Source organism: Helianthus annuus, chromosome 8, assembly GCF_002127325.2.
Source record: "Helianthus annuus cultivar XRQ/B chromosome 8, HanXRQr2.0-SUNRISE, whole genome shotgun sequence".
Lineage (NCBI taxonomy): Eukaryota > Viridiplantae > Streptophyta > Magnoliopsida > Asterales > Asteraceae > Helianthus > Helianthus annuus.
Window position 1 is genome coordinate 104,544,405 of NC_035440.2, and position 24,297 is coordinate 104,568,701.

General features: G+C 35.5%; 2 protein-coding genes across 3 annotated transcripts; both read left to right on the forward strand.

Annotated features, from left to right (window-relative positions):
• The first annotated feature begins 1,040 nt into the window (after positions 1-1,040).
• On the forward strand, positions 1,041-15,054 carry LOC110873579 (cellulose synthase-like protein E1). Of its 2 annotated transcripts, XM_022122526.2 has the most exons (8): positions 1,041-1,447; positions 1,981-2,299; positions 3,688-3,828; positions 4,649-4,768; positions 5,185-5,397; positions 12,617-12,835; positions 13,158-13,505; positions 14,365-15,054. In XM_022122526.2, the coding sequence occupies exons 1-8, from the start codon at positions 1,170-1,172 to the stop codon at positions 14,908-14,910; spliced, it is 2,184 nt and encodes a 727-aa protein (XP_021978218.1). In that variant the 5' UTR covers positions 1,041-1,169; the 3' UTR covers positions 14,911-15,054. The 2 variants fall into 2 exon arrangements, with proteins under 2 accessions (XP_021978218.1, XP_021978219.1); XM_022122527.2 differs by lacking the exon at positions 5,185-5,397.
• A 3,528-nt stretch (positions 15,055-18,582) lies between these two features.
• On the forward strand, positions 18,583-21,050 carry LOC110873581 (two-pore potassium channel 1). Its single transcript, XM_022122528.2, has 3 exons — positions 18,583-18,710; positions 19,560-20,499; positions 20,628-21,050. The coding sequence occupies exons 2-3, from the start codon at positions 19,592-19,594 to the stop codon at positions 20,815-20,817; spliced, it is 1,098 nt and encodes a 365-aa protein (XP_021978220.1). The 5' UTR covers positions 18,583-18,710; positions 19,560-19,591; the 3' UTR covers positions 20,818-21,050.
• Positions 21,051-24,297: the final 3,247 nt, after the last annotated feature.

Consider the following 24,297-nt stretch of genomic DNA (forward strand, 5'->3'; position numbering starts at 1 on the left):
AAAATGTGTAAAAGATGAGGGATGTTAGTGGAAATATAAAAGAAGAAGGTTGGTGGCGTAACTGTGTAAGAGCTAAGGGGGTGATGGTGGAAAACCAAAGTAAAGGGTTGATGCTGACAAAATTTGAAAGATGTGGTTGTGATTTTGGAAATTCAAAGTAGAAGGTTTAGGGACTAAATTTGTCATTTTATGAAACTTTAAAGATACCAAAACCAAAGTGCTAAAATTGCAATATCGTTAAAGTACAGGAGCTGAAAGGCAAAACCGGTTGAAAATCCACCGACTTTGTCTTTTAAGATTGTATACAATAATGTTATACGGGTTCAGTTACGTGTATACGGGGTATGTTAGGTGTTTTCGAGGGTTGTTATACCTACTTTTTCCCATATTTTTACCATATTTTCGCAACCCAGCACCGTAGGCTACATTGGAACAGGTTGAAGTCGTAGTCTACTACTAACAGATTCTTATCAAAACTGTTTTTTAAACTAACCTAAAACAAGAAATATCAAAACAAATTCACGATTACCATTAATTACTGGAGTTGTCACCGTGAATCGAACTTCACAAACCATGTTGTAGTGTGTGTGTGTATGTGCGAATGTAATGTAGATGTGAAGGGGATAAGATGAGGGAGGTGGTGGTGTGATTGGGGTGAATGACTGTGGTGGTGATCCGGTGTCCGTCGACGGAGGAGGTGGTGCAGTGTGTGTGGAGGTGTGGGTCGTGTGGTGGAAGAAATAGAGTATGTCAGAGTGTGAAGGGGGTAAGATAAGGGATGAGAGGATGAGTGGTTGAGAGGTTTGGACAGTGAATTTACCATAATACCCCTCAATTAAACGGTCAACTGACAGTCAATAGACGGCGTCGTAATAGAGTGCAATGTTATTCTAACAGAGAGAGACAATGCAAAATATGAAAAATGTGTTGTCATTATACAACATGGACCAAACCACATGGGGCAAATTGTAATTTACTATATAATATTGATCGGATATGTTGGACGATATTATTATTACTAGATGATAAACAACAACCATATGTTAAAGCTATTGGTATAGAGATAAACATAGAAAAAAATTATAAAAGAATAGTTAAAATATATAGACACACACAAGTAACAAAGATAGATATAGATCTGCATGGGTAGATTCTAGACGGAGAAAACAATGGATGGTGAAAATAGTCCATTATTTGACACCGAGAGAGCAAAAGGGAGGAAGCTACACAGGGTGTTTGCAACGACGGTGTTAGTGAGTATTGTATGGATATGGGTATACAGAGCAACACAACAGCCACCATCAACGGCAGTTTCCGGTGGGCGGAGGTGGTGGTGGAGGGGGATGTTTATGGCCGAGCTATGGTTCGGGATGTATTGGGTGTTTACTCAGTCGGTTCGATGGAATCCCACGTACCGGCGCACCTTCAAACAAAGACTCTCACAAAGGTTCTGAACTTCTGGTCATTTTTTGTCTCATTTGTTGTCTATTTTAACACAACGGAAGACAGCCTATAAAATATTAAAATCACTTCATCCTTTGAAGATCTAGTAATAGAAAGTGTGGGATGTTATTAATAAAACAACCTTAGAATATCAAAAGTTTCTAGAAAGAAATCATATATTAAATTGTCTCTTGAGTTCAATTCAAACAATATGTAGATTAGGATTAATAATTTTTTTTTTTTAATTTAGGAGTGAATAACCTTTGTCCTTCAAAAAAGAAAAAAACTTTTTTTATTAATATTTTATAGGATATTTTTTTTAAATTAAGAGTCCGTGTTAAAAATATCGACCCTCGTTAATTTTTTCACCGCTTATTAAACATCATCAACATGTAACATCATTAGTAATTTCTGCTTTTTATATGATAACATTTATCAACTTTTGTTTGCACGATAAAATTCTATAGCATAAGGAGTAGAACACATTTAGTCAACCAGTTAAAAAATTTTACCAACTTTTATGGCAACATAAACTAGGTATGAAGACCAACTGCCGAGGGTGGACCTATTCGTTTGCACGGCTGACCCCAAAGTCGAGCCACCAATGATGGTGGTCAGCACTGTTTTATCAGTAATGGCATACGACTACCCGCCGAAGAAGCTCGCTGTCTATCTATCTGACGATGGCGGCTCTGAACTTACCTTCTATGCTCTCACTCAAGCTGCCATCTTCTCCAAGCATTGGCTGCCATACTGTAGAAACTACAAGATCGAGCCACGCTCTCCGCTTGCCTATTTCAAATCAGCATCTCGTCCTTCAAACACGAAACAGGATCAAGATTACACCAATATTAAGGTAATCATATCTGTTAGGACTCGAGCTCAAATATCCTCAAAAGCTCACCAGATCGATTATTTAAAAAAGTTAAATTATTTAATTTTCTATTTTTTAAGGTTTTGAGGAAATTATTTAATTTTCTATTTTTAAACAAAAATAATAATTTTAGAATAAACATAATGCATCATTTATAAACTACAAAACTTTTAGTTTATATAATTAAAATTAGGTTATTACTTTGGTTATAACTGATAGATAATAAAATTTGCGTTTAATTTAAACAAACCAAATAATGGCAAGCTTACATTCGCTCGGGCTAGGCACATTTACAAATTAGCTGATTTCGAGCGAGTCTCGTGGCGCAAGCTATTTCAACTGAAGTAGTTAATGCGGTAAAATATTGGATATCGGTCAAGGACCGATATTTGAGATATGGGTTATCGTGGTGGGATATCAGTAATTTTAATATCATGCTAAATTTATATATATATATATATATATAGGGGAGGGTTTAAATGAGAACGCTAAATATTGTGAGAACCGTGAGAACAAATGAAAAAACCATGAGAACTTGGTCAAAAACAATTCAAATTCAAAATTTTTTTCTACACTTATCATTATTATTCGAATACAATGTTAGAAATTCAATTTACACGTTTAAATTTACGTGAATTCGTAAATAAAGAAAATTTACACATGTGTAAGTTTGCCATTTACACATGTGTAAATCTGCTATATTTACACATGTGTAAAAAATCTAAAAAGAATGATTTTGAAATGAGAAATGAATTATTTGATGTTGTAAATTCTTGTTTTGATGTTGTATCTTAATTACAATGAGGTTTGTATAAAAAAATTGGTTTTGGTTGGTTTTTTCATTCGTTCTCACGGTTCTCGCAATATTTAGCGTTCTCAAGATAACCCTCCCCTATATATATATATATATATATATATATATATATATATATATATATATATATATATATATATATATAGCAATTTAACACTAACAATTCAGTATACTCTCCTACCATTAATAAATTAACCTTTTTCAACTTGCAAAACGCTAAAAATTGTAGCAAGTAGGAGTTGACTAAGACTTAAAAACACTAACAACTAATAATTAAGTCTTAAAACACTAATAGGAGCAATAAGAAGAAAGACGAATAATAGAACTAAGATGGAAGGTATTGATATCGGGAAATCGGTGATATATCTGTCGATGTCGCCGATGATATTATCGGTATCGATATAAATAGACCGATATTTTGCACCGATATCTCACCAGAGGACCGATAACCGATATATAACTGATATATCGGGATATCAACTACATAGATTTCAACAACCCTATATTCGTGATTATAAAATTTCTAGATCAGAAATGTGTTTCGTTCAAATTGCAGAAATTATTTGAAGAAATGAAGGATCGAACTGAAAATGTGATGAACAATGGAAGAGTTCATGATGAATTGCGCTTAGAACACAAAGGATTTACAGAATGGGATTCATTTACATCTTCAAAAGATCATGCCACTATCGTTCAAGTAAACCCTTAGAGCTGTAAACGAACCAAACGTTCAACGAACAGTTTGTGAATCTTTCTGCGGGAAGTTCGTTTGTTTAATAAATAAACAAACACGTACAAGAATTTTGTATTTGATAAGTTAAACAAACGAACATGAACAGGGGCTGTGTTTGTTCGCTTATGTTCGTGAACGTTCGGTAATGTGTTCATTTATGTTTGCGTGCTTATGTTCATTTGTGTTCATTTATTTAAAGATTTTCTTATGTTATATTTTTATTTTATTGGTTTTAGTTTTTAAAAATTCGAAACCATAGTTATACTAGACGTCTCCACCAACATCCCTCATTTGATCATTTCAATTTCAGTTTGTGTTAAAGCTTGACAAACTTTTAAATTTTTTTGTTGATTATGTTTATGATAATTATGTCAACTATGTTCGGATAGTTATGTTAAGTAATTATTTATTTTTGGTGGATTCTTCGTAATCATTCTAATGAAAAATGCAGATTTTATTTTAAGATGGATATATAACGTTTGTTCGTGTTCATTTATTTTCATGAACATTTGTTTGTGTTCTTTTGTGTTCGTTTACGTTCGGTAAGTGTTCACGAACAGTTTATGAACATGTTCATTTAAGGAAATGAACGAACACGAACAAAAGATCTCGTTCGGTAAGCGTTCGTGAACCGTTCATAAACATGTTAATTCCTTAATAAACGAACACGAACAAGGTTTTGTTCGTGCTCATTCGGTTTGTTTACAGCCCTAAAACACTTAAAAGTTATATCACCTTGTCTTCCAACTCAAATTTAACCCATGAAACTCTTGTGTTTTTGCAGGTTTTACTTGATCAAAATGAAGATGCAGAAGGTCATAGCCTTCCAAAATTGGTATACCTGGCTAGAGAAAAGAGACCAGATCATTTCCATAACTTCAAAGCTGGAGCCATGAATGCATTGGTAAGTGTTTACCATTATTTAATGAGTTTCATAATTTGTTTTGAATTAGTTATGTGTACTTTTTTGAAATTATTTACGACGTTATCTGAATTTTGAAATCGGTTTAACAAGTGGTGGATTAGTAAGATAACCGGTTCAATGATTGGTCCGGTTCTAAAAAATTAAAGAGTATTGCTGGTTTGAAGTTGTAATAATCAGTTCTATATGCCTATGTATTTTCCTAAAAAAATTGTCATATTTATTAGTTAATATATTAATTTCTTAAATAATGAGAATTTACTAAAATAGTCAATGATTTTATTATTTACAACTTCAAGCAACAACACTGTACATCCAAACACTAGTTTTTACAACACATTTGTTACAACAAATTATTCATTTTCTGGGTCTTATAACAAGACAACGGTTTAATGTAGATAAGGGTCTCATCGAAGATAAGCAATGGCCCGATAATTCTCAATGTCGATTGTGACATGTACTCAAATAGCAGCGATACCGTGAGAGACGCTCTTTGCTTTTTCATGGATGAAGAAAAAGGCCACGAGATTGCTTTCGTTCAGTACCCGCAATGTTTCGAAAACGTTACGAAAAATGAAGTTTATGGTGGTTCTATGAGAGTAATTTTTGAGGTAATATTAGTTTCTAATAAAGAGGTGGCAAAATGGTTGTGTCGGGTTGATTGGATAAGTAGTTAAAATGAATAAAATTCTATGAGTTGAAAGGGGCCAATCATCTTGATTTAAAACACATTTGGCCAGAGTTTATTTTAACATACATTGTGAAAAGTTGTTACGAAAACCATACTATTATTATTATCATCTCGTGTTTTTTTAATAAAGTAGCACGCTTTTGATTCCCTTTTAAGATAATGTTTTTGGGGTTAAAGTCTTGTAAGATTCGAGTTCGAAATTCCGAGGTGATTGTTGGGAATTCTGAGCAATGAAACCGACCTACTTGGCGTGCAAGGCTCAAGGAGGGTTTTAAGGAGTGGATAATTATAGATTACGAAATGTGATTTGATGTAATAATTAGGCTATGGGATGTGGGGTTCGAGGTAGGAAGGGAGAAATGAGGTGGAGGATGTAGGCCGACGGAACATCACCCCCGATTGAATTTTGGTGCAATCGGCAAAATCCCACCAATCTCCCCGATTGTTTTTTGTAGGTGATTGTCCAATAAGAAAAAGCAAGGGGGAGGGGGGGGAAGGGGGAGCACACCCTTGGATGGGGGAAGGGGGTGTGAGGTGGAAGGGGAGAGTGACGGGACGCTGAGGTGGAGGATGGGGGAGATAGGAGAGCATACCCTATAGCCTTAGTTGTAATTATCACGTCCTAGTTAATTAATTAGATAATTAGCATCTTAAACGAGTTAGGTTTAGATGTCTTTAGGATAATTACGTAAACAATCCTAGTTATAGTCTGATGCGTTAGGTTAGCTATATATATACTGTGTATTGGGTAAGGATTTGTAATCAAGTTTTTGAGTAGTTTTCTTGATCTAATAATATTGTGGGAGTTACTTATAATTTTGTGTTCGTTTAGATATCAATTGGGACTTGATTTATACGAGTCTAACTGTAAAAAATGGCACAGATCTATGAACTACTGATGAACAAATGAACAATACAAGAAATAGCGACAAAAACATGACGAAAATCTTATTTAACCAACCCAAAAGAAATTACCCCGCAAAGAACCCTAGATCTCACAACTGTGAGATCTATACAATACAAAGTACAATGATACAGAGATGATCATCAACCGATGATCAATCCACAAGAAATACAGCAATCTCTCACTGATACAGGTGAGAGATCGTAACCAGAAGACAACCGTCTTCAACAAACCTTAACAAACAAACGAGTACAGAGAAACAAGAAGAAATTTTCGTAACAATAATGGGGGAGAGACTTCTGGAATATCAGCTACTTCTCTTTTATATCACCAAACACAAAATTTACACTTTAAACCCCAGAGAATGATCCAAGTTGATCGCAGCCCTTCGACACTTTCATAACAGCCCCTGCACTCTTAAACCTGCACACTCAGACCCAAAATATTAATAAAACTAAATACCACACAACAATGATGAAATGCACCCCAACCTCATACTTAGGACAAAATGAATGAAGACCAATTTAGGACATATTTTTTAACATCCCCCTTCATTCATTTGTCCTAAACAAATCTACCAACCCCAACTTTTCACAAAAATATTCATGCTGACTTACACTCAAACCTTTAGTAAGTACATCAGCCAGTTGACTTTCTGAGTCAACCTTTTCTGTACTTATAAAACCAATGGATACCTTTTCTCTAAAAAAATATAAGTCAATTTCGAAATGCTTAGTTCGCTCGTGAAAAACTGGGTTCGCAGCTATTGCAATAGCTGCAGAACTATCACAAAATAACTTGATTGGTAATTTGCAATCAACTTTTAATTCTTTTAACACATTAACAATCCAGACCAATTCACATGTTGCTGAACACATGGCCCTGTATTCAGCTTCCCCTATGGACCTTGAAACAGTACTATGTTTCTTACTTTTCCAAGACACCAGGTTTCCACCCAGAAAAACACAGAATCCAGTAACAGACTTTCTTGTTATCAAGCACTTAGCCCAATCTGAATCAACATAGCATGTTAACTCAGAATCACAACCCTTCTTAAACACAAGACCTTTACCCGGGCTAGACTTTAAATATCTTAATAATCGCAACGCAATTTTAAGATGTATTTCCAGTGGATAATGCATAAATTGACTCAAATATTGGACAGCGTAACTGATATCAGGACGAGTCAAAGACAAGTAAATCAGTTTCCCTATTAATTTTTGATAGCTAGTAATATCTTTTAGACTTTCTTTACACGTACTCATTCTAGCATTCACAACATGGCTCAACTCAATAGGAGTAAAAACAGGTTTACAAGCTAAATACCCAAACTCACCTAACAATTCAATGCAGTACTTTCTTTGGTTTAAACAAATTCCAGATTTGTCATATATAACTTCTAAACCTAAAAAATACTTTAAAACCCCTAAATCCTTAATTTGAAATGTGTTACTGAGTAATGTTTTTATTTTTGTAATCTCTGTTTCATTGTTTCCTGTGATAATTATATCATCTACATAAACTAATAACACAATGAACACAACACCTTTCGAATATGTAAATAAAGAATGATCACAAGTGCTTTGAACAAAACCAACACTAAGTAACACATTTGTAAGTTTTTCATTCCACTTCCTAGGGGCTTGTTTTAAACCATACAACGATTTAACAAGTTTACACACTTTATTTTCATTTTTATTATAATACCCCTCAGGTAGAGTCATATATACATCCTCGGAAATAGATCCATACAAAAAAGCGTTATTCACGTCTAATTGGAACAAAGTCCAATCATTTTGGACAGCCAGACTTAAAACACAACGAACAGTCACCATTTTCACGACTGGTGAAAACGTCTCACCAAAATCTATACCTTCTCGTTGGTTGTACCCCTTGGCAACCAGACGAGCTTTGTATCTTTCTATCTCACCATTGGATTTATACTTTATTTTTAAATCCATTTACAACCTATTGGTTTTCTACCTACAGGTAAATCAACAACATCCCAAGTTTTATTTCTAAGTAAAGCTTCCATTTCTTGATTCATAGCTTCTACCCACTTAGGATCAGTAACAGCCTCATTAAAACTACTAGGTTCAATAGACTTGTTCAAATTAGACACAAAACATTTATTTTCAAAAGACAAACAAGCATAACTCACATACTTTTGTATACCATACTTAGCTGTACTGTTTAAAACAAAATCATCAAATCTTTTAGGAAAAGATGCAACCCTAGAAGACCTTCTAACAAATTCAATATTTCCCTCAGATTGGACCGTCTCAACATTTGAGGTTCCTGTGTCCTCTGCCACGCCAGATTCACCTCCACTACTATCCTCAACCCTAGACTCAACATGTTGAGATTCATCAACATTACTAGTGGTGGTAGATGTAGAGGGAACTGGCTGCTGATCATTACAAGATACCTCGTGAGAATCAGTATTCCCCTCTTCATCATCGGGAGTGACAGGAACAATGGATGAAGACGTGTCAATACTATCAAAAAAATTCAAATGATTCAGACCATTTAACACATTTTTTTCTTGGTTATTCATTTGATCAGATTTAAAAGGAAAAACAGTTTCAAAAAACTTTACATCCCTAGAATAAAAGTCCCTTTTTTTGTCTAAACTCCACAACCTATAACCTTTTTTTACATTAGAATAACCAATTAGAACACATTTTTCCGCACAAAAAGAAAACTTATTAGAATCATCTAAGATAGTACTGAAACATAAACAACCAAAGTTCCTAAGATGCATCAAAGAGGGTTTAAATTTAAACATCAACTCATACGGACTTTTACCTAACAACACTGATGAAGGTAACCTGTTAATCAGATATACAGTAGTCAAGATATAATCAGACCAAAAACGAGGAGGTAGACCACCCTGAAACATAAGAGCCCTAGCCATGTTTAAGAGATGCCTGTGTTTTCTCTCTATAATGCCGTTTTGCTGTGGTGTATAAGCACAAGTAGTTTGATGGATTATACCCTTATTTTTACAAAATAAACTCATTTGGTTGTTAACAAACTCAGTTCTGTTATCGCTTCGAAACATCTTTATCCTTTTATTAAATTGAGTCAACACTAACTCATAAAAAACTTTAATATTTTAAAACACTTCTGTTTTATTTTTTAACAAATAACACCAAACAGATCTTGAGTAGTCATCAACCACAGTTAAAAAATACTTATATCTATCTCTACTTGTGACCTTATATGGACCCCAAACATCTAGGTGAACCAACTCTTCTACATATTTAGTTTTATGGTCGCTTATAGGAAAAGGTTCTCTAACTTGTTTGGACCTATGACAGATATCACACGGATGATTAACAACTTTACTAACACCTAAGACATCTTTTAAAACAGTTAGAACTTGGTTTGCAGGGTGTCCTAACCTACTGTGCCAAAGATTACTATTATTCAAGCTATTAAAGCAGAAATTAGCAGTATTACCACTTTTGTTAACAAAATAAAGACCATTGTCCTGGTTACCAGTCACCAGGACTTTCTTTGACTTCGAATCCTGTACAGAACAGGTATTCTCGTTAAAAACAACAATGATCTGATTATCTTTTGACAGCTTGAAAACAGACAATAAGTTAACTCCATAATCAGGAACAAAGAAAACATCATTTAAAACCACCCCATCAGCTAACTTGATATTACCAATTTTAGATACTTTGGCACTAGTCCCATTTGGGTGACACACTTTCAAATCAAACTCAGAAACATCAATACTATTAAACATGTCTTTGTCAGTATTAACCATGTGTTGATTCGCCCCCGAATCAACAATCCAGTTATAATCAAAACCAAAGTTTATACTAGTGGAACAACAAATAAAACCACCATTAACATCATACACACAATTAGACTTACCCCCCATATTGGAACTCTGAGGATCAGACCCGGATTTCTCACTCAAAAGACTTAAGAGTTTTGCAATCTGCTCAGAAGAAAAAGGAGACACAGGAGAACCAGAAGACAAGTTTGATTTACTGTTTGATGACACATTCTTCCCAACCTGACCAACCCTTTTTTTAAAACCTGGAGGATACCCTACCAACTCATAACATCTATCAATAGTATGACCTAACATGTTGCAATTAGTGCATTTTAGATTAGGGTTAGGTCCTCTATATGGTTTCTTTTTAGAATCATACGACTGATTAGACTTAGAAACAAATGAAACACTTTGACTTTTGGGACTACCACTAGTGTTTCTATGAGACTCCTCCCTAGATACAATAGAGAAAGCAACTTTGATAGAGGGCAACGGTTCTCTTGTTAATAAGTTTGTTCTTATAGGCTGGTATACATCATCCAAACCTATAAGAAACTGCATTAGCTTGAGAGTTGAAAAATCATTACAATCTATAGCTGCATTACAAGAACATGTAGGTAACTGAACCATAGCATCAAACTGTTTCCACATGGTGTTCAGTTTGTGATAATATTCAGAGACAGAGCTCCCATTTTGAGAGATACAATTGATTTTTTTATATAAATCATAAACAACAGAACCGTCGACCTTATCATAAGTCTCTTTCAAATCTAACCAAACCTCAGATGCAAGTTTAGAAAAAACTTGACCTAAATATAATTCCTCAGAAACAGAATTAAGTAACCAGGTCAACACAACTGAGTTGCATCTATCCCATTGACTACTCAAAATAAGATCATCCGTAGATTTTTTACATTTACCATCTATAAAACCAAATTTATTTTTAGCTTCTAAAGCTAATTTCATAGCACTAGACCAGACCCTGTAGTTTTCTGTACCTTTTAATTTTATTCCAACTATAGTCAATGAACTAGAATCACTAGGATGCAAATACAGAGGATCTCCTATACCCAGTTTACTTATTAAGGTTTGTGAAGTTCCTTCACCCATGATAACAATGCACAAACAAACACAAAACACAAACAGACAAGAGAAGCAATAGAATATACAAACAGAAACCACCTAACAAAGGCGAAGCTGAGTCAGGGACCAGATTCCAGGATCGTCACTCAGAGGTGCCTGGACAAGCCTTTACTCAGGAGCCCACACTAAACCTAGAAGATCTAGGACACAAGACAAAAAAAGATAAAAAAAAAAACAAGAACCAATACAAACACAAACTAGCAAACAAAAACACAGAAGCTAGCACAACCAGCAAATAAGAAACACAAAAAACAAGTAATATGTGTCGGTCCTCACTACCCCGACTTCAACTATTCAACAACAGAAATGAAAAAAGGGAGAACAGAACGATCTTACAGAGGGTGCAATTATCTTCAACAAAAAATCAGATCTGTAGTTTTCATGAACTACAAAATCTGATGCAGAAAATCTTCAAGAACACTTCAGGTTAGTTTGCCCTGAAACTTCAATGGTTTCAGAGACTAACGCAGAAGTCAGATCCGAGAAGACACACAGAAGCCACCAAACCCTAAGTTTAGGGTTTCGTCTGATAACAACACAAAACACCACCAGAGGCACCAGATCTGAGAAGATCAGCCACGCACAGATTCCAAGAACAGAAACCCTAACACAAAAAATAAGACGATCAGAAACAAAGCAGCGGATAACGTAAAACAAACAAATCAGAAGCTATCTAGCTCTGATACCATGTAAAAAATGGCACAGATCTATGAACTACTGATGAACAAATGAACAATACAAGAAATAGCGACAAAAACATGACGAAAATCTTATTTAACCAACCCAAAAGAAATTACCCCCCAAAGAACCCTAGATCTCACAACTGTGAGATCTATACAATACGAAGTACAATGATACAGAGATGATCACCAACCGATGATCAATCCACAAGAAATACAGCAATCTCTCACTGATACAGGTGAGAGATCGTAACCAGAAGACAACCGTCTTCAACAAACCCTAACAAACAAACGAGTACAGAGAAACAAGAAGAAATTTTCGTAACAATAATGGGGGAGAGACTTCTGGAATATCAGCTACTTCTCTTTTATATCACCAAACACAAAATTTACACTTTCAACCCCAGAGAATGATCCAAGTTGATCGCAGCCCTTCGACACTTTCATAACAGCCCCTGCACTCTTAAACCTGCACACTCAGACCCAAAATATTAACAAAACTAAATACCACACAGCAATGATGAAATGCACCCCAACCTCATACTTAGGACAAAATGAATGAAGACCAATTTAGGACATATTTTTTAACACTAACAGGTTTTGTTGATTAATGAAGGTAGATTTTCACGGTTTGGATGGAAATGGCGGAAGTATGTATATTGGAACGGGTTGCTTTCACCGGAGAGATATTCTGTTCGGAAAAAGCTTTGATGATGAAAGTAGAATTGATTGGAAAATGGAGAATGATCACAAGGAGACACTAGAAAACATGATCGAAGAACTAAAGAATCTTGCGAGCTGCACCTATGAAATTGATACCGAATGGGGCAAAGAGGTTATAAGCATTCGTCTTTGTGTTTCTTACATTCTTAGTTATCAAAAGTTTATATTCAGTTGTTTTGTGTCGGGTTGATAGGTTGATAGGTTGAGCTAATGTACCCAAACATGACTAATATATGTATCCTTGTGAAATTTATCAACCCTAACCCAAACACACTTAAAAACTTAAACACTACTAATATATGTATCCATTTAAATATGTATCAGCAAGCATAATGGGCCAACCTGGCCCAACCCGTTTCAGCAAGCAACAAAATTACTTGTTTGAATATGTATCCTCTAACAAGTTGACTTTGCAATGTGTTTTTGTATTACAGATGGGCTTGAAATACGGGTGTCCAGTTGAGGATATACTAACAGGCCTATCGATTCACTGCCGAGGATGGAAATCTGTGTATTACAATCCAAACCGAAAGGCGTTTCTAGGTGTTTCTACAACCACACTTGACCAGACCCTTGTGCAGCACAAGAGGTGGTCCGAGGGTGATCTATTGGTTTTGATCTCAAAATATAGTCCGGCTTGGTTCAGGCTCGGAAAGGTTAACCCTGGTCTCATAATGGGCTATTTGATATACTGCTTATGGGCCCCTTCCTCTGTGCCAACTCTATATTACTCCATTGTCCCTTCAGTTTGTCTCCTTAAAGGGGTTCCACTTTTCCCAGCGGTATGCATCTATTTATGATTTCTTGTTCTTGTTAAATCATGTAAAACTAGCCCTACGGGTGGGTGGCTGGGTTTTGGTAATCCGAGTCCCATACATGTTGGATACTTGTCACCCATTGGGTTGCCAATTTGCATTTATGTTAGGGGTATAAAACGAGTTGAGCTGCTCGTGAGCAAATAAAGATTGACTCACTAAAAACTCATATCAAGTTGAGCTTAAATGAGTTTTGAGGCCAGGATTGAGCTTTTATCAAGGCTCATTTAATAAACAAGTTTGATCCCAAGCTTAACATACCGCGCTCTAGCTGGCTCGTGAGCCTAAACCAACTTTTTGTATATAATACATATTTCATATATATTTTTATAATAATATTTATTGTATAAAAATTAGTATATAAATAAGTAAATAATATATTATATTATATTATATTATATTATATAGAAGTTATATAAGTGTATGTGTATATGTAAATAGCTATAAAAATACTTTACTATAGTAATAATAATAATAATAATAATAATAATAATAATAGTAATAATAATAATAATAATAATATTAATAATAATAAATGAATGAATGAATAAATAAATAAATAAACGAGACAAACCCGAGCTTTAAAGACTACTGTCAAGCGGAGCATGAGGTTAAAAAAGTACTTTCATGTTTAGCTTGGGCTTTAATAGTAGAGCTCTATACGAGCTGAACTCAATCCCGAGCTCTCTTAAGATAAATGAGCCTGGGCTCGGCTCAGTTTATTTACACCCATTGTATGCTTGTGAGTATCAGGTATGCCATATACATGTTTGATCTCACCCTAACCCACTACCCACCTAAAAGTTTATATTTTGTTCATATCCAGGTAACAAGTGGATGGTTCCTCCCATTTGCATACATCATAGTCTCCATCACTGCTTTCGACTACCTCGAATTTCTCCGGTGCGGCGGCACCACCAAAGGGTGGTGGAACGGTCGAAGAATTTCGCTCTACAAACGAACAAGTTCGTACCTTTTCGCGTTACTTGACATCATTTTGGGCTCCGATTTATCATTCGTAATCAGCTCAAAAGTGATGGATAATGACGTTCAAGCGAGATACGAGAAAGAAATGATGGAATTCGGTGTGTCATCGCCTTTAACAACAACTGTGGCAACGATATCGATGCTCAATCTTGTGTGTTTTGTTGGGGTCGTTATGAAGTCTACGTTGATGGATAAGGTAACTAGGGGAGTGTACTATGAGACCATGGCAGTTCATGTTGTACTTTGTGGTGCATTGGTTGTACTCAACATGCCATTGTACTGGGCTCTTTTTGTTCGTAAAGATAAAGGGAAGATCCCGGATCCTGTTACAGTTAAATCGGTTGTTCTAGCTTTGTTTGTTTCCACTGTCTTATATTTTATGTAGAATATTGATAATTAGTACTTTGGTAGTCTGGTACCATGACATGTACTTGGGCCTAGGTCCATTTTGATAATTATACTTTGTAAAAACAATACTTTGTTTGGATAATTTACCGAGTGTTAATAATACAATATTTGACAACAAAAACTATAAAGCCACCTCTATGTTGGTTATTAACTCTTGTAAACAAATCAAACATTTAGAAAATCATTTGTGAACCGTTCAACGGAAGGTGTGTATACGTTCGTTCATTTAATAGATTAAATTAAGGAGCATGAACAAGAAATTTTGTTTGGTTAATTAAACGGACGAACATGAACAAAGGATGTGCTTGCTCAATTATGTTCGTGAACGTTCGTTTATTTTCATTTAATATATGAAGTAACATGAACATGAAATTTTGTTTGGTTAATTAAACGGGCGAACATAAACAAAGGATGTGCTTGCTCAATTATGTTCGTTAATGTCACACCCCAACCGATGGTGAAAACATCGGAGTGAGACGAAAACGAGATTGTTCAAGACTTCATAACTTGCTATTTGTGACAATATTTAAATAATTCGAATTTGATTTCATGATAGAAGAAATACATTGTTCAAAAAGGAAATACAAAAACTAGAACATAACAACTAAACAACGAAACATAATTTAAAATAAGGCACGTTTCTAGTCCATCATACTAGATTTCTTTTTAACGCATCATCGTCATATTCCTGCAATATATATTAAAGTAACGGTCAACACATAAAGCATTGGTGAGCATACAAGTTTGGTTTACTAGCATACGTATAAAAATTTAACAAAATTCACATGGCAAAATCGTATACTAAGGCATAACTTAACAGAGGCTAGCATGCATCACATAAATGTCAAACCAAAATTCACATCACATAACTTAACAATCACCCATCACCGGGCAGTGCGCTACTCCTATAGCGCTATACATGTTAAGGTGGCTCATGAAGTTAATGACAAGTATTCGTGCAAGAATGTCTTCTAGCATGCAAGTATCCTAGTGTATAACGTATTAAGCATGTATGTATGGATTTGTTTGTTTGAAGCATGTGAAGGTTTGTGTATGTGTAAGTTTGGTACGTATATATATTGCACTCTAAAAATATACTTAAAGTAAAAAAGGGGTCATGTATACTCATGGTTTTGTAAAAGCTTCCAAAAACGTGAGTGGAGAGTCTTGAGAGTTCGGAACGCCGATCGAGGTCACCCTACAAGGGGAAAACGAAGGCGTGTGAGTTATGGAGTTCGGTATCGAGTTAGATTCGGGGTTTAAAGTAGTATGAAAGTATTCATATTGCAAGAAAGCACATCTTGTCTAAAAGCACTCATATGGACATTATGTTGGTCATGTTTTCATGGGTACCGATTTACCCATTAGGGTCCATAATTTGAGGAACTTAGGCTAAGATGAGAATTACCATAATGCATAGCATTCAACCATGGGTTTGGTTGATGTTATGATTCGGTTCTAAGTTATATATATATATATATATATATATATATATATATATATATATATATATATATATATATATATATATATATATATATATATATATATATATATATATATATATATACAGGGTCGTCTCCGAAAATCTTCGAAAATTTCTGGGCCCTGTGCGAAGATAAAATACGGGCCCCTAAAATATAAATTTTTAAAAAGAATATAAAAAAGTTTTAAATATATGAAAATGAATTAAAAATCTGTGGAATCACCCGCATGTTGCGCCAGGCTGCTTTTTTACGTGAAACGTAGTTAAAAAGCACATCACACGCACATTGGACAACGTAACGTAGAAAGAAAACATGTTGTAAGGGTAAATTCAGAAAATACGGAATAGTTAAAAATTGTTATTTACGATCATGTAAACCATTGTAACCTATCCAAATTTATTTAGAAAATGCACGGCGTTGAAAGGAAAAAAAAAAACAAAATAAGACTTTGTTCATTAAAAAAAATGGAACACATAAAACTAATTGTAGATTGAATTATATTTTAAGAAATTAACATAAATAATCATTTTTAAACTAGATTTGAGAAGTAACTATGATTCCCATTTTGATTTAGTGTAACACAAAATTAGTTAATTAATATAATACATAGGTAACAAAGATAAGGAAAAAAAATCAACTAAAAATGAAGCTATCAGGTTTAGAACCCAAGACCTGCTTGCAAATAGAGTGACTTGGAAACCACCAGACCACCATGCATCTCATCATGTCATTTCTATTTCAGTACTTATATATTCTAAGCTATACAGCATAACTTTATTAAAAAAAAAAAATTCGGGCCCCCGGAGGGTTTGGGCCCTGAGTCGTCACCCACCCCGCACCCCTTCCGGGCCGCCCCTGTATATATAATTATTTAGTCCAAAGTCATATATGGTCATGCATGGAGGTAGGATGAATTCTATCTATTTAACCTCATTGTATGCATTCACCAAAGCACAAAATCATCAACTTAGTTAATGATTTCGGTTGGTCATGAATAGGAAAAGAATGAAAGTGTATTATCTAAATCATCAAGTAACTAAGTGAAGCTCAAACTAGATTAGTGCATTCCACCATCTGCCACCACCAGAAAAAAACACTATCACCTCTGACCATACATCACCACACCGTCATCAACCACTTTCAACCCCATCGCCACACCATCTCCGTCCCCCTTGTTCCTCCACCGAAAAATTTGAAACAACCACTGAAAAACAACGGTCTTCGGTGTTATCAACACTCTCAACCCTCTCCGTCACAACCAACCTAACCACCCACACCAGGTTCAACGGCAACAAAACCTCATCCACTCCAACACCACCTATAACCTCAGACCATCCCCATTAACCACAACCTGTAACCTGCTTCGTGTTGTTTGGTGGAATGACAGTGGTGGTGAGCGATGTAGATAATGGTGCAGTGTAGATGGAGGTGAGGTGGTGGTTATGCGGTGGGAGGTGGGTGGTTGTGGTGGGTGTTGTAGAGAGAGAAAGTAGAGAGAGTGGGTTGGTGGTGGTTGAAGGTGGCTGGTGGTGGTGGAGGTAAAGGGAGAAAAGGATGAGAGAGACATGTTTTTTCTGTCAAATATGGTCCACATCATCGTATATCCACATCAGCGTCCACATTAATGGGGGCCAAATTCTTACAAGTTATGATTGTTGGATAGAATTTTTTAAATGTGATTAAGTATCGGACCAACAGGTAAACCTTAGAATTATTAAAATCGATCCGATAACCCTTTTTCAAACCATTAGAATAAAAACATCAAAAGTGATAAACCTCATGGAAAAAAGGAAGATTGAAAATAATACTTCCTTTCTCCTACGAAATAATTTTCCCAATATTCAAACAGCCATGCTGCATTACTTTACTTCCCACGAGACCGTCACTCAATATTCATACAAGCACTACGCATTTATGACTGATCTTACTTATTCAACTGCTATCAACCACTAGTAAGTAACCATTCATTTAATTACAATAATAATCCAATTAAATATGCCGAAAGTAGAAACTAGAAACTACACCATAAACCGTCCTTCCCACGTTGTCTCCCAAAATAATGCATATCACCGACATCTTAACATGATTCCGTTAATCCAACGGCTCACAATAAGTAAACCAAAGCGTGTAGACCATTTTTCTCCTTAAATTTCGGTGCAGGTGGCTTAGTATAAAATTGCACTTCACTTTGTCTACAAGTTATAACTGTCTGAAACTGAAACTGAAACAAACAATATGGATAATTGCTTCTGCTAGCACCTCCAGAAACCGAATCCTATAATCCAGAGAGGTGAGTTAAACTTACTTATTCCTTATATCTGACTTGATGTCGTTTATGGCTTTGTGTTGTATTGTTATGGACATAAACAATTGCAAGGTATCAGACTTGTCCCATATCGATTGTTGTATGGGCGACACATGTGGGGTTTATAGACCAAACACGCTCTCTCACCCACCAGACTAGTTTTTTGGGTTGACTTCTCTTGTTTGGGCCGTACGTTGCAATTGTTTCAGTCTTAAGCATTGCACCAACGATTGCATTTTATGTTAGTTACGCGGGAAAAACAATTTCTAATGAGAATTGATTTAACAAGTAGAATATAGATCTTGGTTTAAAAGAAAGCAAGAAACACACAAAAACAACAAGGTCTAAAACCGAAGCGCAAAAACGCACCGCTTTTCGTACCTAAGGCACAAATAGTTATATAATTATTTATATATTTTCATATAGGATTCTAGCATTATTTACCCAATGGTTAGAGGCATATAAGCTTTATATATGTTTTAGTATGAAAATTACATACATGTACAACCTGAAAAGCATGTTGTACAACTACCCACTGCACAAAAATATGGGAAGTACATGAGGCGTGCGACCACGTGCCTCAGGGTCAATTGTTTTGCCAAGAAACCACGCCTCAAGTGTGCCTTTTGAAAGAAATGTGCCTTATCCTACCAAAAGGGCATCGCCTTGCGCCTAGACGTGCTTTTTTAAACCAAGATATAGATTTTGAATTTCATAATATTTTGTAATTTATGCAGAGGTTATGATAAACAGAACAATATCATGGAAATTTCTTGCAAAGGTTCTTTGTATAGTTTCAGTAATTTGATATCAAACATTTGAATTGTTTCACAGGCCTACCAAGAACTGTTGCACACCGAGCCGCCATGTCATCAAACGATGGAAACCGAACGTCACCAACAACCCCTAGCCAACCACAACCCTCACTAGCAAAAGATCAAATAACCTCCCTTAAAAGAAAACGATTCAGGCGAATTAAAAGCGCCCCGACATCAGATTCATTTCCTTCACAATCCAAATCGACCGCCTCTCTTCCACGGCCCAAATCTGTTTTTAACTACCTCCATCCAAGTTACCGAAAAGTAGCCATCATATTATGCATCTACTTGGGTACCGGCACGCTTTGTTTTTACTTCCTTAGACACCAAATCAAAGGCCGAAAAACAAACAGCGTTCTGGACGCAGTTTATTTCACAGTGGTCACAATGACTTCTGTTGGGTACGGAGATCTTTTCCCCGGTAGTGATCTTACAATACTACTCGCCTGCTTATTTGTCTTTTTTGGTATGCTTCTTATCGGGCTGGTACTAAGTAAAGCTGCAGATCTTTTAGTCGAAAAACAAGAACTACTTCTTGCGAAAGCGTTTCATATGCATCAAACCGTTGGTACTGCAGAAACGCTTAAAAGAATGGAATCAAATAGAGTTAGAAACAAGTGTATACTGTTGGTTGTTTTGCTGGTGGTTCTTATGGGGGCCGGGACCGCGGTTTTGGTTGCTGTTGAGGATTTGGATTTTGTTCACGCGTTTTATTGTGTCGTGGGCACGATCACGAGCTTAGGTTATATTGATAAGTGTTTTTCAACGAAAGGGGGGCGGGTTTTTGCTTTGTTTTGGATATTGTCGGGGACTATTTATTTAGGCCAGTTGTTGTTTACTTTTGCTGTGTTGCATACTCAAAGGAGACAGAAATCGTTAGTCAAATGGGCTCTTAAAAGAAAGACGACACCTGCGGATCTTGAGGCGGCTGATCTCGATGATGACGGGGTTGTTGTGTAAGTACACAAAACCCTGATATTGTCCATATACTAATATTGAATGATCCGACATGACATGAACCTGACATAAAATTGAACTAGATAAGTGTATTTTTGTGTATATTAATAATTTGATTATTCTATAGGGCGGCGGAGTTCATCCTATATAAACTAAAAGAAATGGGAAAGATCAGCCAAGAAGACATGACGCCGATCATGGAAGAGTTTGAAAGGCTGGACTTTGATAAATCCGGCACATTGACTACATCCGATGTTCTGCTTTCACAATCATCATGGTACGACCCAAAGATGTTGCTTACGCAAACATCCGTCTGATGTTGCACATGACACAACTATAAGGGAAATATGATAGGTAACTGTTTTATTAGGTAAATCTAGTTGCTAATATACTAATTTATTTGTTTTATCAGAAAATCATACTTTTATTGATTGTCACGATAAAATCGTGTTGTAATAACTTTTGTACTAAAGCTATTTTGTTTGTAGACTATCAAGATCATGTGTAATATATGGGACTAAAGCTATAAACTGAAAAGCGTGTTTAACACGTATACCCAAACACGACGTGAGTTTTCTCGAGTTAATACGAACACGACCCCGTTTAAAAAAATGTATGTTTTATCTTTTTGCTGCATATCAATTCTCTAAAACAATGTAGAATTTTGCATAATGTAAAAAAGAGTGGCATTGACCATTTATGAAAAAAAGATCTCTTATATGTTCAAGCTTATTTTCTCGACCCGACCCGCTAATTCTCTGATCCGCTAAATCTTTGTTTCCGTCCATACGAGTTAACATCTTGTTTTGATTGTGACGGTAGTGCTCCGTGTGGCCCAAGATATATGTTGGAAATCTGTGACTAAATCTGTGAATAATGAAGAGTAAATCTGCAGAATGTTCTAACCGATAATGTTCATAAAATGAATTGATAAGTTTACAAATGTGGCGATACAGATATATATACATACATTCATAGGGTTTTAATAAATGTTTGTAACCGCCCCATGATATATAAGAGTTATAACTAAAATAACAAAAATAAAAATAATTATATCTAGCTTATCTATTTAGTATACATATAATGCAGAACATATATGTATTCTTGTACGTCTAACACCCTCCCGTAAGCTAGATTACTTCAGATGACATACGAAGAAGCTCCTTAAGTCTTATGAAGTCCTTTGGTTGTAATGCTTTTGTCATAATATCAGCTATCTGATCCTTTGTTGCACAAAAAATGACATTCAGTTCTTCTTTCTTGACTAGATCTCTGATGAAGTGATACTTAACTCTTATATGTTTGCTTTTTCCATGATAAACAGGATCCTTTGCTAAACATATCGTGGATTTATTATCACAGTATAAAGGGATTGAGGAAACGTTAGTTTCTTGTAAATCGTCTAAGATTCCCTTTATCCATAATGCCTGACAGCCAGCTAGTGATAAGGCCATGTATTCTGCTTCTGTAGATGATAAAGCCACTACCTTTTGTTTCTTTGATTGCCATGAGATTGGACCTGACCCTAAATGAAATATATATCCGGATGTACTCTTGCTATCATCCATATCTCCAGCATAATCACTATCACTAAAGCCTATCAGAACTTTCTTTCCTCCTTTGGAATAAGTAATTCCTTGATTTTGAGTTCCTTTAATATACCTAAGTATTCGTTTAGCTGCCTCCCAGTGATTCTTTCTCGGGTTTTCCATAAACCTGCTTATTTTACTAACTGCAAACATGATGTCTGGTCTTGTGTTTGTGAGATACATCAGACTTCCTACCAAGCTTCGATACATACCTTCGTCTACAAATTCTTCTGGGTCATCTTTTGATAATTTTAACCCATACTCCATAGGTGTAGATACCGTATTGCATTGTGTCATTTTATATTTATCTAATAGGTTTTTCATGTACTTCCTTTGGGACAGTATGATATTTCCGTCTTCATAAAGTACTTCCATACCCAGGAAATAATGTAATCTTCCCATATCAGTCATTTCAAACTCCTTGTTCATTGACTCTTTGAATTCTTTAATTAAGTGCATGGAATTACTTGCAATAATTAAATCGTCGACATATAAGCATATCACTAACTTCCCGTTGTTAGTGTCTTTTATATATAAAGTATGCTCATATGCACTTTTCTTAAAATTATGTTGTAAGAAGTATGAGTCTATACGACTGTACCATGCTCTTGGTGCTTGTTTTAAGCCATAGAGAGCTCGTTGAAGATGGCATACCTTTTGTTCTTCTCCTTGTTTGACGTAACCTTGAGGTTGTTCTATGTAGACTTGTTCATTCAGTTTTCCATTTAGGAAAGCTGTCTTAACATCCATTTGATGAAGATGCCAACCATAATGAGCAGCTAGGGCTAGTACTATTCGAACTGTCTCGAATCTTATTACGGGTGCAAACACTTCTTGATAATCTATTCCATATTTCTGCCTGTATCCTTTTACGACTAGTCTGGCTTTGTATTTGTCTACATTTCCCTTTTCATCATACTTTGTTTTGTAAATCCACTTTACCCCTATTGGCTTCTGATGTTTTGGTGGATCTACTAATACCCAAGTGTGATTTTTTCTAATGGAATCCATTTCCCTGTCCATTGCTGCTATCCATTTTTCATCTTTACTTGCTTCTTCATAACTTGACGGATCTGTACTAGTATAGAGAACAAAATTCACCACTTGATTTTGATTGTATTTCTGCAATACCTCCGCATTCGTCAGTTTTCTTGTATTGCGATAAACATTCCTAATGCTTTTGGTTTTAATGACTTCATTTTCTGAATCTGTAGATGAAGTGTCACCATTGTTTTGTTGATCTTGATCAGCACTTTGTTGATGTGCTTCATACGTCCCCGAGCTACTGCAAACTTGTTGATCATTATTTGAAGAGTCCTGTGGATCTTCGTTTACATTATCTGTTGTGTGGTTATCAATTTCATGTTCTTGATTATTTCCTTCATCATGTTGAATTTGTATCTCATCTACATCAGTAAAGATGAGCGGTGCATTTGAGTTTTCACCTTCGAAGACCCATCTCTTATTTTCGTCAAAGATTACATCACGACTAATGATGATCTTGTTGGTTAGGGGATTATATAGCTTATAACCCTTGCTAGCTTCACTATATCCAACAAATATAGTTTTTATCGTTTTGTTGGATAACTTATCCCTGTGTTGTTTGGGTATATGAGCATAAGCTAGACAACCAAATACTCTTAAATGTTCTACATTTGGTTTCCGTCCATTCCAGGCTTCGTAAGGGGTGATGTTCGGTCTAGTCTTCGTAATTGTTCGATTTAAAATGTAAGTAGTGCATGCTACCGCTTCTGCCCAGTAACAGTTAGGTAATTGCTTAATGTTCATCATGCTTCTACTTAATTCCATCAAAGTCCTATTCTTTCGTTCAGCTACTCCATTTTGTTGGGGTGTATAGCTGTTAGTAAGCTGATGTCGAATCCCATTAAGTCTCAGATATTCTTGAAATGTTTTGCTACAGTATTCTCCTCCGCGATCCGTTCTCAATGTTTTGATTACATGATTTGATTGCTTCTCATTCAAAATTCTAAAATTTTTGAAGTGATATAGTGCCTCGGATTTAAATTTAAGAAAATACACCCATGTTTTTCTAGTGTAATCATCGATAAATGTAATAAAATACCTACATCCACCGATGGATTCTGTTCTCATTGGACCGCATATATCAGAATGAACTAATTGTAATGGTTCGGTAGCTTGCCATGCCAATCCTTTTTGAAATGGTTTTCTGGCATGTTTTCCAGATAT

What these genes read in the sequence shown, in the direction of transcription:
- LOC110873581 (XM_022122528.2), top strand. Translation starts at nt 19,592, where the DNA reads ATGTCATCAAACGATGGAAACCGAACGTCACCAACAACCCCTAGCCAA. An exon ending in GATGATGACGGGGTTGTTGT is followed by an intron (nt 20,500 to 20,627) that starts GTAAGTACACAA and finishes ATTATTCTATAG; the next exon opens with GGCGGCGGAGTTCATCCTAT.
- LOC110873579 (XM_022122526.2), top strand. Translation starts at nt 1,170, where the DNA reads ATGGATGGTGAAAATAGTCCATTATTTGACACCGAGAGAGCAAAAGGG. An exon ending in AAACAAAGACTCTCACAAAG is followed by an intron (nt 1,448 to 1,980) that starts GTTCTGAACTTC and finishes AACATAAACTAG; the next exon opens with GTATGAAGACCAACTGCCGA. An exon ending in GGGTTCCACTTTTCCCAGCG is followed by an intron (nt 13,506 to 14,364) that starts GTATGCATCTAT and finishes GTTCATATCCAG; the next exon opens with GTAACAAGTGGATGGTTCCT.